The following is an 11,907-nucleotide window of genomic DNA, read 5'->3' as shown; positions in this document are numbered from 1 at the left end:
CCATCAGGGATGAACCGGGTCTCGTACTGGTTCCATCTCTTCTCCAGATAAACCTTCTTCCATTGCTTCATGGTCCAGTTCTGATGCTCACATGTCCATTGTAGGTGCTTCCAGTGGTGGTTAGTGGTCCTGCCCAGGACCGCGTCACTGGTTCACTGGTTGTCCTTCCTTGGACCAGTTTTGGTTGGTACTGACCACTGCATACTGGGAAGACCCCACTAGTTTGCCCATTTTTCCTGCTTCCAACACATCAACTTCAGGAACTGACTGTTGACTCACTGCTTAATAAATCCCAACACTTCACAGGTTCCACTTTAACGAGATGATCAATGATATTCACGTCGCCTGTCGGTGGTTTTGATGTTGCGACTGATTGGTGGAAACTAGTGATGTAAGTAATATCCAGTATGAACAGGACACCTGACTGCTGGTTTAACACTGGAAACACTGAACTGGTCCTTTAAATAAAAGGCAAACAGAAAATTAAAGATAATTTTGGTAATAATGACATAATAAATCATCATTATGAGACAAGATCTTCTGTTTTCTCACTCAGTCTCTCCAGGAAATTGCGACGCAATAATTGATGCAAATTAAAGGAAATCTCCACAATATTTGTAAGAGTTGCAGTTTTGCTAAATTGCAGCAACTTTTCCACATGAAATGATGATGTCATTTGGACCAACTGGTGTCATGGTAGCCGTGAAGACCCGCCCTACTCTGCCTCTGATTGGCTGGTTCTGGTTACCTTTGTGGGTCATGAGGAGTGAGCTGGTTGGGTTAGAATATGAGGCTCAGAGCCAATCAGAGGCAGAGTAGAGGAGAAAAAAAAGACACGTCATAGTAACTGACGTCATTCAGGTGGAAGACGGACAAATCTCACCTGCCAACAAACATGATGCCATAGACGAGCAGAACAATTCCCAGATGTTCCCAAATGTTCCCAAATGTTCCCAAATGAGTCAGAAGAATACAAGCTGATGTTCAGACATAATCTGCCTCAAATATAACATAATGTTGAGCTGAAAGTTTATTTAATAAAGGTTATAAATGGAACTCAAGTACAGTATTTTCGTGTTTATAGAACTTTGAGTCCTCATGGTTCTCATGTTAATAAAATACATTAAACATTAGAGCTGAAATAAAGTTGTTTCTGTGATCTGCAGGATGCTTTTTATCCAGGAAGTCATTACATATGACTCCTCATTGGTAGCAGTTTTAAAAGCGTCACATTATTTTCCTTTGCTTGCAGTTTTTCCCCCAATTCCTGCAATTTTAAAAGCCATAAAACATCACAATTTTTCAGAAAAGCTGCTGCAAAATCAAACATTTTTGGCTGCAGTAAATTTTAAAAAAAACCCTGTGACTCCTGGAGGGAAGATCGATGAACTTGTGACCTCGTCTCAGTATAATAACGTACACAGAAATACCAAAACAGTCTGTTTCACTGTCTGTCTGTCTATAGAAGCCTGGCATGTGCAATATCATTGACCCTGCAAAGTCCAGGCCAAGCACTTTCTATTGACATCACACACACTCACACACACACACACACACACGCAGCAGAATCAGCAGACACATCAGGATGAAGGGAAAGAGTCGAGGCAGCAGAAACTTTTAAAGCCTCCTCTTTTGTCCGGCGGGCCGGGACCTCGCCCCTCGCTCGCCCCCCTGCCGTATATATTGGGGGGTCCAACTTTTTCTCTGTTACACTGTGTGTGTGGTTGTGGGCCAGGTTGGACGACATCCAGTGGGCAAAAATGTCGCAGTATTCTGGAAAGGTGAGTGACAAACAACACAAATGTGAATCTGCTGAGACTGAAGTTACTCTGTGAAACTGGAGCAGAAAAGATTTGATTTAAAGAGAGTTAAACTTTCCTGCCAGCGACATTCACTTCAAATACAACTCAAAAACTCTCCTGTTAAAGTGTTTTATCAGGTTTTTACTTAAATTATTCAGTTTGGTTTAATGAACCTGCTTTACTGGCTCAGCAGTCGTTGTTTTAAAGGAAATATTTTTGATTATTTATTTCAAAATGTATTTAAAGCTCATTGAGATAAGAGACGTCCTCATTGTACAAACAAATTAAAAATGAATGTAATTAAAGTAGCTGGTAGTTTATTCTTTTCTAGTCTTGTTCTGGTCTGAAAATCCATCCAATAATTGAATCTACTGTAGCTTCAGCTCTGTTAATATGTTTTCAAAATGTAAAGAAAAAGAATCCTGTTTGTTGTTTATTGGACGTCAATTTAGACATTTAATTCAAATTAAATTAAGAAACTTTCATGTGAAAGTGTTTTATTACCTGTTTGCTTAAATTATTCAGTTTGGTTTGATGAACCTGCTTTACTGGCTCAGCAGTCGTTGTTTTAAAGGAAATATTTTTATTATTTATTTCAAAATGTATTTTAAACTTTAGGATAAGAGACGTCCTCATTGTACAAACAAATTAAAAATGAATGTAATTAAAGTAGCTGGTAGTTTATTCTTTTCTAGTCTTGTTCTGGTTTGAAAATCCATCCAATGATTGAATCTACTGTAGCTTCAGGTCTGTTAATTTATTTCAAAATGTAAAGAAAAAGAATCCTGTTTGTTGTTTATTGGACGTCAATTTAGACATTTAATTCAAATTAAATTAAGAAACTCCCATGTGAAAGTGTTTTATCAGGTTTTTACTTAAATTATTCAGTTTAGTTTGATGAACCTGCTTTACTGGCTCAGCAGTCGCTGTTTTAAAGGAAATATTTTTGATTGTTTATTTCAAAAAGTATTTTAAACTTTAGGATAAGAGACGTCCTCATTGCACAAACAAATTAAAAATGAATATAATTATAGTAGCTGGTAGTTTATTCTTTTCTAGTCTTGTTCTGGTCTGAAAATCCATCCAATAATTGAATCTACTGTAGCTTCATCTCTGTTTGTTGTTTATTGGACGTCAATTTAGACATTTAATTCAAATTCAATTGAAAAACTCTCATGTTAAAGTGTTTTATTACCTGTTTGCCTAAATTGTTCTGAGAGTTTGGTGTGATGTTGATGCTTTAACGGCTGTTTTAAAGGAAATATTTTTGATTATTTGTTTTAAAATGTATTTTAAACTTGAGCTTGTTGAGATTCGAGGACACAAAAGTTAAAAAATTACTATAAAGAAGCTGAAAGGTTTTTTTCTGCTCTAAAGAGCTAGATGATCCAGTTCTGTTTTATTATAATATTTTGTATCTTAATAAAAATTAAAAAAAAGCTTCTCAAAGTTCTCAAATTTATTTTGTCGTCTGATCTCATCACCAAAACCCCAAAACTTCCTCCAGAGCTGCTCGTTTGAACTAAAGATTTAAGAAATTTAGGCTTTTTAACAAAAATCAGGTTGTTTATCTTCCAGGAAAAATTACTATTAAAAAAACATAAACAATATAAACTAATATTAGTTCTCATTCATTAGTTCCAGATAAATTCAGCTGGATTCAGTCAAACCAGACAATCCTGAAGAAACTTTATATTATTATTATTTGTTAGTTTTTGACTGTTAAACTCTTAATTACTAACTTTAACTTTAGTTGCTGCTTGTTTAGTCATTAATATTTGTTGTTATGAAGAAACATTAAAGTTTTAACATGAAGACCAAACAAACATCAAACATCTAATTTCTGTTTCTTCGTATTTATGATCGATTGTAGAAAACAACCAGTTGAATTTGATGCTTGTTAATAACGTCAAACAATGTGAAAACGACACAGCAGACAGTTTTTATCCTTGAATATTAACTGTAATCACCTCGTTACTCCTTCAGATCACCTTCTATGAGGGGAAATGCTTCACCGGCAGGAAGCTGGAGGTCAGAGGTGACTGTGACAACTTCCAGGACCGCGGCTTCATGAACAGGTGAGAAGTTTAAATCATTAATAATAATAAACTTTATTTATGCAGAACTGTGTGTGTTTTACACGGTTGTCAGGACTGAAATCATAAGATAAAACAATAACAAGCTTTTAAAAAGACGCGTTCATGGTTTCTTCCATCTTTATTTTTATCATATTATTTATATTTGTGGGCTGAATGTTTAAAAATGAATACTTGATAAAAGTATAAATAAAGTAAAATAGCAAGAAAAGATTTTATTACATGTTAAAACTCATTTACACTTGTTAACATGTGACAGTATTTATATATTTTACTGTTATTATATTAACGGGACTTTTATCCTTTGTGAAGTTTAAATGTATATTATATAACTGTTCTCTGAGCTTTTTGACAATAAAGATTTGATTTGATTTGTTGAGAATCAAAGAAAGAAAAGTGAATAAACACAAACGTCAGAAGTTGATGATGTAAAAACTGAAAAATCTTTTTGTTGTTTTCAGGGTGAACTCCATCCGTGTGGAGAGCGGCGCCTGGATCTGCTTCGACCATCCCGACTTCAAGGGCCAGCAGTACATCCTGGAGCACGGAGAGTACCCAGAATTCCAGAGGTGGAACTCCCACAACGACCACATGGGATCCTGCAAGCCCATCCGCATGGTAACCACCTCCGACACGATCAATACTCTCTAATCTTCAAAATCAATCTTCTAATCGAGATAAAGCTGTCGTAGATATTCCTGCTCATCCACCAGCTGGATGAAACAAACCTAATGAGCAGAAATTCATGATATTTAAACACAGAAGACGACTTTAATTGATTATTTGATCGACATCTGCTATTATTTTGAAAAACCAATAATCAAAAACTGCAGGTTTCAGCTTCTCAAATGTGATGATTTGAAGCTTTTCGGTCTTATATGACAGTAAACTGACTGTTGATCAGATAAAACGACGTTTGAAGACGTTGATCTGGTCTCTAAGGAAACAGTCAGTTTTCCTTATTTTCAGTCATATATTTAACGTCACAATGTTGGATTTTCATATTAAAAGCGTCCAAAGTGTGAAATATCCCAGTGAACAGAAAGCAGCATCTCCATCACACATCAGCAAAGTAAAATCAGTAGTTTAGCTCTTCATCAAACATCATCATCATCATCGCTGTGGCTGTTGCTGCTTGTACTCTTCCTCTCTGATCCGCTCAACAAACGGCTCTAAATATCTCCGCGTGTTGTCGATTCGACCGGCTTTAGCGCCCGCTAACGAAGCTCCGCTAGTTCAGGGAGGGAGGAACACGTTTTACTTCCTGTGGGCTGATCAGGAGGCGGGCCTTAAAGAGACTTCCTGTTAGAGACAGAGGCTGAACTGAGGCGCTGCATAAAGGACCAGTAGAAGATAAATAAACTGTGAATCATGTAAAGCTGCTCTAGTGGAGTCCAAAGATAAAAGAATAGAGCTGGAAATGAGCATAAAAGATCTCCTTTAATCGATTGATCGTTCAATTAAAAAAAAAAGGAATAAACCAGCAACTATTTTAACGATCAATTGTTATTTTTCAAGCAAAAATGCCAAAAATACTTTGATTCCAGCTGCTCAGATGACGTTTCTCTACATGACAGTTAATTAGTTCACTCTGACATTTCAGACTAAACGATGAATCGATGCTGCTATTGATTAATTAATGAACTAACTGGTTGTGTTTCCTGTGTGTGTCCGTCAGCATGGAGAGCATTACCGCATCGAGCTGTTCGAGGCCTGTAACTTCTCCGGTCAGTGTGTCGACATCTGCGACGACTGTCCCTTCCTGCAGAGCCGCGGCCTGTCCAAGAACTGCATCAACTCCGTCAAGGTGTACGGAGACGGAGCGTAAGTTCAACACACACACACACACTAACACACACACACACACACTCTGCTCAGTGCAGGATTAGTGCTGTTTATTGATCAATTAGTCATCAACGGAAAATTAATCTTTCAACTATTTTCATACTTTTTTTAATTGTTCAGGTAAAATTTTCTAAGCAGAAGCAGAATGTTTGATGGTTTCATTACAGTGAAATGATTATTTTTGTTTTGTTTTGGACAAAAACAGACGTTTGATGATGTCACCATGAGCTCATTTTTCAGTTTTTTATGTTTATAATCCTATAGTCTATATAAGATGCATCTGAAGAGTTTCTGTAAACTTTGATGAAACTTTAAGGCCACAATCAGGACAAAACTCCCGACTTGTAGACATGAAATCTTACAATCTAACAGCATCGTGACATTTACTGAACACATTCATGCTCCCCAGAGGATTAAATACATTAGATTTTAAACACCAAACTACCAAACTTAACATTTTTAATCTCATTGCTGCTACAGATTAGCAGCATCAAACGGAAAGATCAGATAAACTCTGTGAATCAACAGCTGCAGGATTTACAGCTGTAAATGCAGACAATTAATCTGCAACAGTTCTGATCATAATTTAATCATTTATGTCTGAATTTTTGGGTGAAAATGCAGTAAACTGAACTTTAAATGGTTGATTGATGACCTTCATCTGTCTTCTCTTCATCCTCAGCTGGGTGATGTACGAGGAGCCAAACTTCCGTGGCCGTATGTACATCGTGGAGCGCGGCGAGTACGCCAGCCATAACGAGTGGCAGGCCCAGAACCCCAACATCCAGTCCATCCGCAGAGTCGTCAACTACTTCTAAACCATCTGACCTCTGACCCCCCACAGACCCTCTCCATGACACAAACTGTGACTTTTACCACCGCTGTAATCATGTACAATAAATAAATCCAGACTTAAATAAGAAAAAAAAGGTTTTTTATCAAACACTTTCTGTGTGTGTGTGTTGTTTCGTGGGACCGAATATTCATCAGTATATAAAACCATCATATCAATAAACAACCATCAATATACGACCTTCAACACATGACCATCAACATACGACCTTCAACATACGACCATCAACATACGACCATCAACATACGACCATCTACATACGACCTTCAACATACGACCATCAACATACGACCTTCAACATACGACCTTCAACATACGACCTTCAACATACGACCTTCAACATACGACCATCTACATACGACCTTCAACATACGACCTTCAACATACGACCTTCAACATACGACCATCAACATACGACCTTCAACATACGACCATCTACATACGACCTTCAACATACGACCTTCAACATACGACCTTCAACATACGACCATCTACATACGACCTTCAACATACGACCATCAACATACGACCTTCAACATACGACCATCAACATACGACCTTCAACATACGACCTTCAACATACGACCATCAACATACGACCTTCAACATACGACCTTCAACATACGACCATCAACATACGACCATCTACATACGACCTTCAACATACGACCATCAACATACGACCTTCAACATACGACCTTCAACATACGACCTTCAACATACGACCATCAACATACGACCTTCAACATACGACCTTCAACATACGACCATCAACATACGACCATCTACATACGACCATCAACATACGACCTTCAACATACGACCATCAACATACGACCATCTACATACGACCACCAACATACGACCTTCAACATACGACCATCAACATACGACCATCAACATACGACCTTCAACATACGACCTTCAACATACGACCATCAACATACGACCATCTACATACGACCATCAACATACGACCATCTACATACGACCTTCAACATACGACCATCAACATACGACCATCTACATACGACCTTCAACATACGACCATCAACATACGACCTTCAACATACGACCATCAACATACGACCTTCAACATACGACCTTCAACATACGACCATCAACATACGACCTTCAACATACGACCTTCAACATACGACCTTCAACATACGACCATCAACATACGACCTTCAACATACGACCATCAACATACGACCATCAACATACGACCTTCAACATACGACCATCAACATACGACCTTCAACATACGACCATCAACATACGACCTTCAACATACGACCTTCAACATACGACCTTCAACATACGACCACCAACATACGACCTTCAACATACGACCATCAACATACGACCTTCAACATACGACCTTCAACATGCGACCTTCAACATACGACCATCAACATACGACCTTCAACATACGACCACCAACATACGACCTTCAACATACGACCATCAACATACGACCATCAACATACGACCTTCAACATACGACCTTCAACATACGACCATCAACATACGACCATCAACATACGACCATCAACATACGACCATCTACATACGACCTTCAACATACGACCTTCAACATACGACCATCAACATACGACCTTCAACATACGACCATCAACATACGACCTTCAACATACGACCTTCAACATACGACCTTCAACATACGACCTTCAACATACGACCTTCAACATACGACCATCAACATACGACCTTCAACATACGACCTTCAACATACGACCATCAACATACGACCATCAACATACGACCTTCAACATACGACCTTCAACATACGACCTTCAACATACGACCATCAACATACGACCTTCAACATACGACCTTCAACATACGACCATCAACATACGACCTTCAACATACGACCATCAACATACGACCTTCAACATACGACCTTCAACATACGACCATCAACATACGACCTTCAACATACGACCACCAACATACGACCACCAACATACGACCATCAACATACGACCATCAACATACGACCATCAACATACGACCACCAACATACGACCATCAACATACGACCTTAAACATACGACCTTCAACATACGACCACCAACATACGACCATCAACATACGACCATCAACATACGACCATCAACATACGACCTTAAACATACCACCTTCAACATACGACCATCAACATACGACCATCAACATACGACCTTAAACATACGACCTTCAACATACGACCTTAAACATACGACCTTCAACATACGACCATCAACATACGACCATCAACATACGACCTTAAACATACGACCTTCAACATACGACCATCAACATACGACCTTCAACATACGACCTTCAACAGAGGACCATCAGTATACGACCATCTGTTCTCCTACAACAGATAAAGAACCTGATCACATGATTAGCTGCTAAGTTATTAGAGAACAATGTGGATTCATCCACCACTGAAAATAGTCCCAAACAAATGCACCGTTACCTCCTGTTTGTTTGTTATAAACTAGGATGAATTACTCTTTTCTTCTTTTAAACATAGAACTATATATTTGTGAGCTGTTTGTTAAGTATTTATTTAAAGGAGCAGGAACAAAGTATCAGATGTTCAGACTTCACGTCTAGTTTAGACACAAAACTATAAAGTCAGACTTATAATTTAAAATCTGCTGTCAGCTGAACTTTATCATTAGTAGTTATGTAAACAGTCAGGAGTGGAGCTCATTTAACGACAGATTCTCCCAGCCAGGTGAACTTTTGGTTCTGAGTCATTGTTAAATATTTACATCTTCAGTAGGAACCAATGAGCTCGGAGCTGAGAGCCACAGACAGAGAAGAAACCACAGACTGTATAAAAATATGGACGTCGTTACCGTGACGTCACTCGTTGGTTTCTGAAGAGCGGTTTTGAAGCTCAAAGCGAGCCGCTCCGGCCGTCGCCATCTTGGCAGTGCGTGACGCTGCCTAACTCCCAGCCAATCAAAAATGGGCAAAGAGGCGGGGCCGAACGGCTGAAACAAGCCACCTAGCGGCTGGCAGACCTGTCACTCAAAGCAGCCATGTCCTTCATTATGCAGAACTTTACAGCTTATAAAAAACTCCCCCCCCCGTACAGTTGTCATGAAAGAGGAAATTAGCTACAGAGACCAAAACCGTTGTTTGTACCAGGCTGTAAACATGTTTATTTATGTTGTAAAGTTTAACATGGGGGTCTATGGGGATTGACTCGCTTTTGGAGCCTCAAGTGGTCGTTCAAGGAACTGCAGTTTTTGGCTTCATTTTACAGCCCCGGAGGTTGCCGCCATGGAAGGGAAGGAGGAAACTGTTGACAGACGGACCAACAGATTATTGGTTTGAGTCTATACATGAGGTTTATTGACTATCAGAGGAATATAGAATAACAGCAGCTGTGAGTTCATTTTACTTCCTGATCTCAATTTACTTTTACAAAACATTTATTAGATTTAGTGAAACTTTGAGGCCTCAACTGTCTCCATCTTTGTCCAGTCGTGTTTGAACAGAACGATCCTGCTCACCTTGCGTTAGCATTAGCATTAGCATTAGCTCAGCTAACTGTCTGGGTTTAATCTTTAGAGAAGCTCAAACATGGGATTTTCTTTAGTGAACATCTGGAGGAAGATTTAATGTTCGACGAATGTCCTGAACTCACTCATTTCTTCTGATAACAAAAGCAAAGATATTAACGCTAACTTGATGATGTTACGTTAGCTTAGCTTTTATAGACGTGTGTGTGCTTCCTGCAGTGGATTGTAGATGAATTTAGTCCATAAATGTGTAACATCATTTAATCAGACAGACAGAACGTTACTGAGTGAAGAAGCTTCTTATTAACAGCAGTTTACACACTTTTCAAGTTTTTATTTTTCTGTATTAAGACACATTGACTCAAACAAAACCTTCATCTTCTTTATTGGCTCCGTCAACATGAGACAATCACACAGGAAGTCAACATTAACATGTAATCAATTTACATTAAAGTTATGTCACTTCAAACCAGACGACAAACTGCTGCTGCCGCTGCGTCACAAACAGGAAACAGTTTGTTTATTATAATAATAATAAAGAAAAGAAACTGTTTAGAGCAGCTTTTTTTTAAAAAAAACATCTTCCTTTGGTTTCTCTCAAAAATAAGAACTGTACATGTCAACAAACTGCTGCTCGTATCCAATCATCTTCTTTAGAAAACTATTTCATCACAAGAACAAGACGACTCCGTCTGAAAAGTGCTTTTTTTTTTTTTATATATCAACTGAAGAAACAGACTTTAAATGATATTTATCTGAAGAACATTTGTAACATCAGTAAAATAAAATAAAAGTCGTCTGAAATCATAATATCAAGTTTTCTCTTCAGCTCATTTATTGCTGATGAATTACAAATAAAGACTTTTTTTATTCCACCGACCGGAAACCTTTGATTGTGAAGGTGGAGATAAACAGGAAATCTCATTATTACTGAAGTGATGTCACCGTTGGTTCATAGGAAGTGTGTGTGTGTGTGTGTGTGTGTGTGTGTGTGTGTGTGTGTTTGGCACTGTGAGGTTTTGTATCTATGAATGAAATGAATGCAGAAAATAACATTATATTGCTTTAAATGGTTAACAGAGGACAGATGAAGCGCTGTGTGTGTGTGTGTGTGTGTGTGTGTGTGTGTGTGTGTGTGTGTGTGTGTGTGTGTGTGTGTATCACACGGTGTGTGTGGGCCCTCGGCTCAGGTAGGTCTTCATGGTGGCGATGAGCTCGGCCTCCTCCTCCAGCGTCAGGTCGAGGTAATCCTCCTCGTGGCGGGAGATGTCCTCCAGCACCTCGTTCACCAGCTCGTCATCGTTCTCTGATGACAAAAAAAACAAAAAAATCAATCATTGATTCGTTATCGTTTCAAACGTCTCGTCTGTCTCCTGAACACACTCGTTCTCTCATAAAGACGTCTCTGTTCTGTGTTTCAGCTTCAGGCTCATTGGTTCCAACTGGAACCTTTAAAAACAGACGTTCAGTTTCATTTTTAAACCAGCAGCTATAAAAACAAACAAACAACTGATTCAGAGTCAGTTTCCTCCGACTGAAGCGGCTCCGTTTTAAAGCTACAGTGATGATTCTGGTATCATATAAACCAGATGATCGTCTGCATAGAGATAAATACGCTCTAAAAGTTAGCATAAATGTTGACGAGGGGGAAAACTGGAAAACTTCTGACCTCTGACCTCAGGATATGTGAATGAAAACACTTTATACTCATCTCATGCAGCCTAACGTAAACATGGTGTATGTGAATATTTCTGTTT

General features: G+C 38.6%; 2 protein-coding genes across 2 annotated transcripts in view; one reads left to right on the top strand and one right to left on the bottom strand.

Annotated features, from left to right (window-relative positions):
• Positions 1-1,641: 1,641 nt before the first annotated feature.
• On the top strand, positions 1,642-6,688 carry LOC122972284 (gamma-crystallin N-B). The gene is made up of 5 exons (XM_044339287.1): positions 1,642-1,781; positions 3,789-3,880; positions 4,360-4,516; positions 5,577-5,722; positions 6,426-6,688. Exons 1-5 carry the CDS (start codon positions 1,761-1,763, stop codon positions 6,559-6,561), a joined length of 552 nt encoding a protein of 183 aa, XP_044195222.1. The 5' UTR covers positions 1,642-1,760; the 3' UTR covers positions 6,562-6,688.
• A 3,830-nt stretch (positions 6,689-10,518) lies between these two features.
• Positions 10,519-11,907, bottom strand: part of nub1 (negative regulator of ubiquitin-like proteins 1) — an 11,424-nt gene continuing 10,035 nt past the window's right edge. The window contains exon 15 of the mRNA XM_044339216.1: positions 10,519-11,456. Within this exon, the coding sequence (XP_044195151.1) occupies positions 11,311-11,456 (146 nt within the window). The 3' untranslated portion in view covers positions 10,519-11,310. The remainder of the gene's footprint in view (positions 11,457-11,907) is intronic.

This window comes from Thunnus albacares, chromosome 21 (assembly GCF_914725855.1).
Source record: "Thunnus albacares chromosome 21, fThuAlb1.1, whole genome shotgun sequence".
In the NCBI taxonomy this organism is placed as follows: Eukaryota; Metazoa; Chordata; class Actinopteri; order Scombriformes; family Scombridae; genus Thunnus; species Thunnus albacares.
Note: the sequence above shows the minus strand (reverse complement) of the source record. Positions and strands in the feature narration are given on the sequence as shown.

Coding starts and splice junctions, on each gene's coding strand:
- LOC122972284 (XM_044339287.1), top strand. CDS start 1,761: ATGTCGCAGTATTCTGGAAAG. Junction 1,782..3,788: donor TGTCGCAGTATTCTGGAAAG/GTGAGTGACAAA, acceptor TTACTCCTTCAG/ATCACCTTCTATGAGGGGAA. Junction 4,517..5,576: donor CCTGCAAGCCCATCCGCATG/GTAACCACCTCC, acceptor TGTGTCCGTCAG/CATGGAGAGCATTACCGCAT.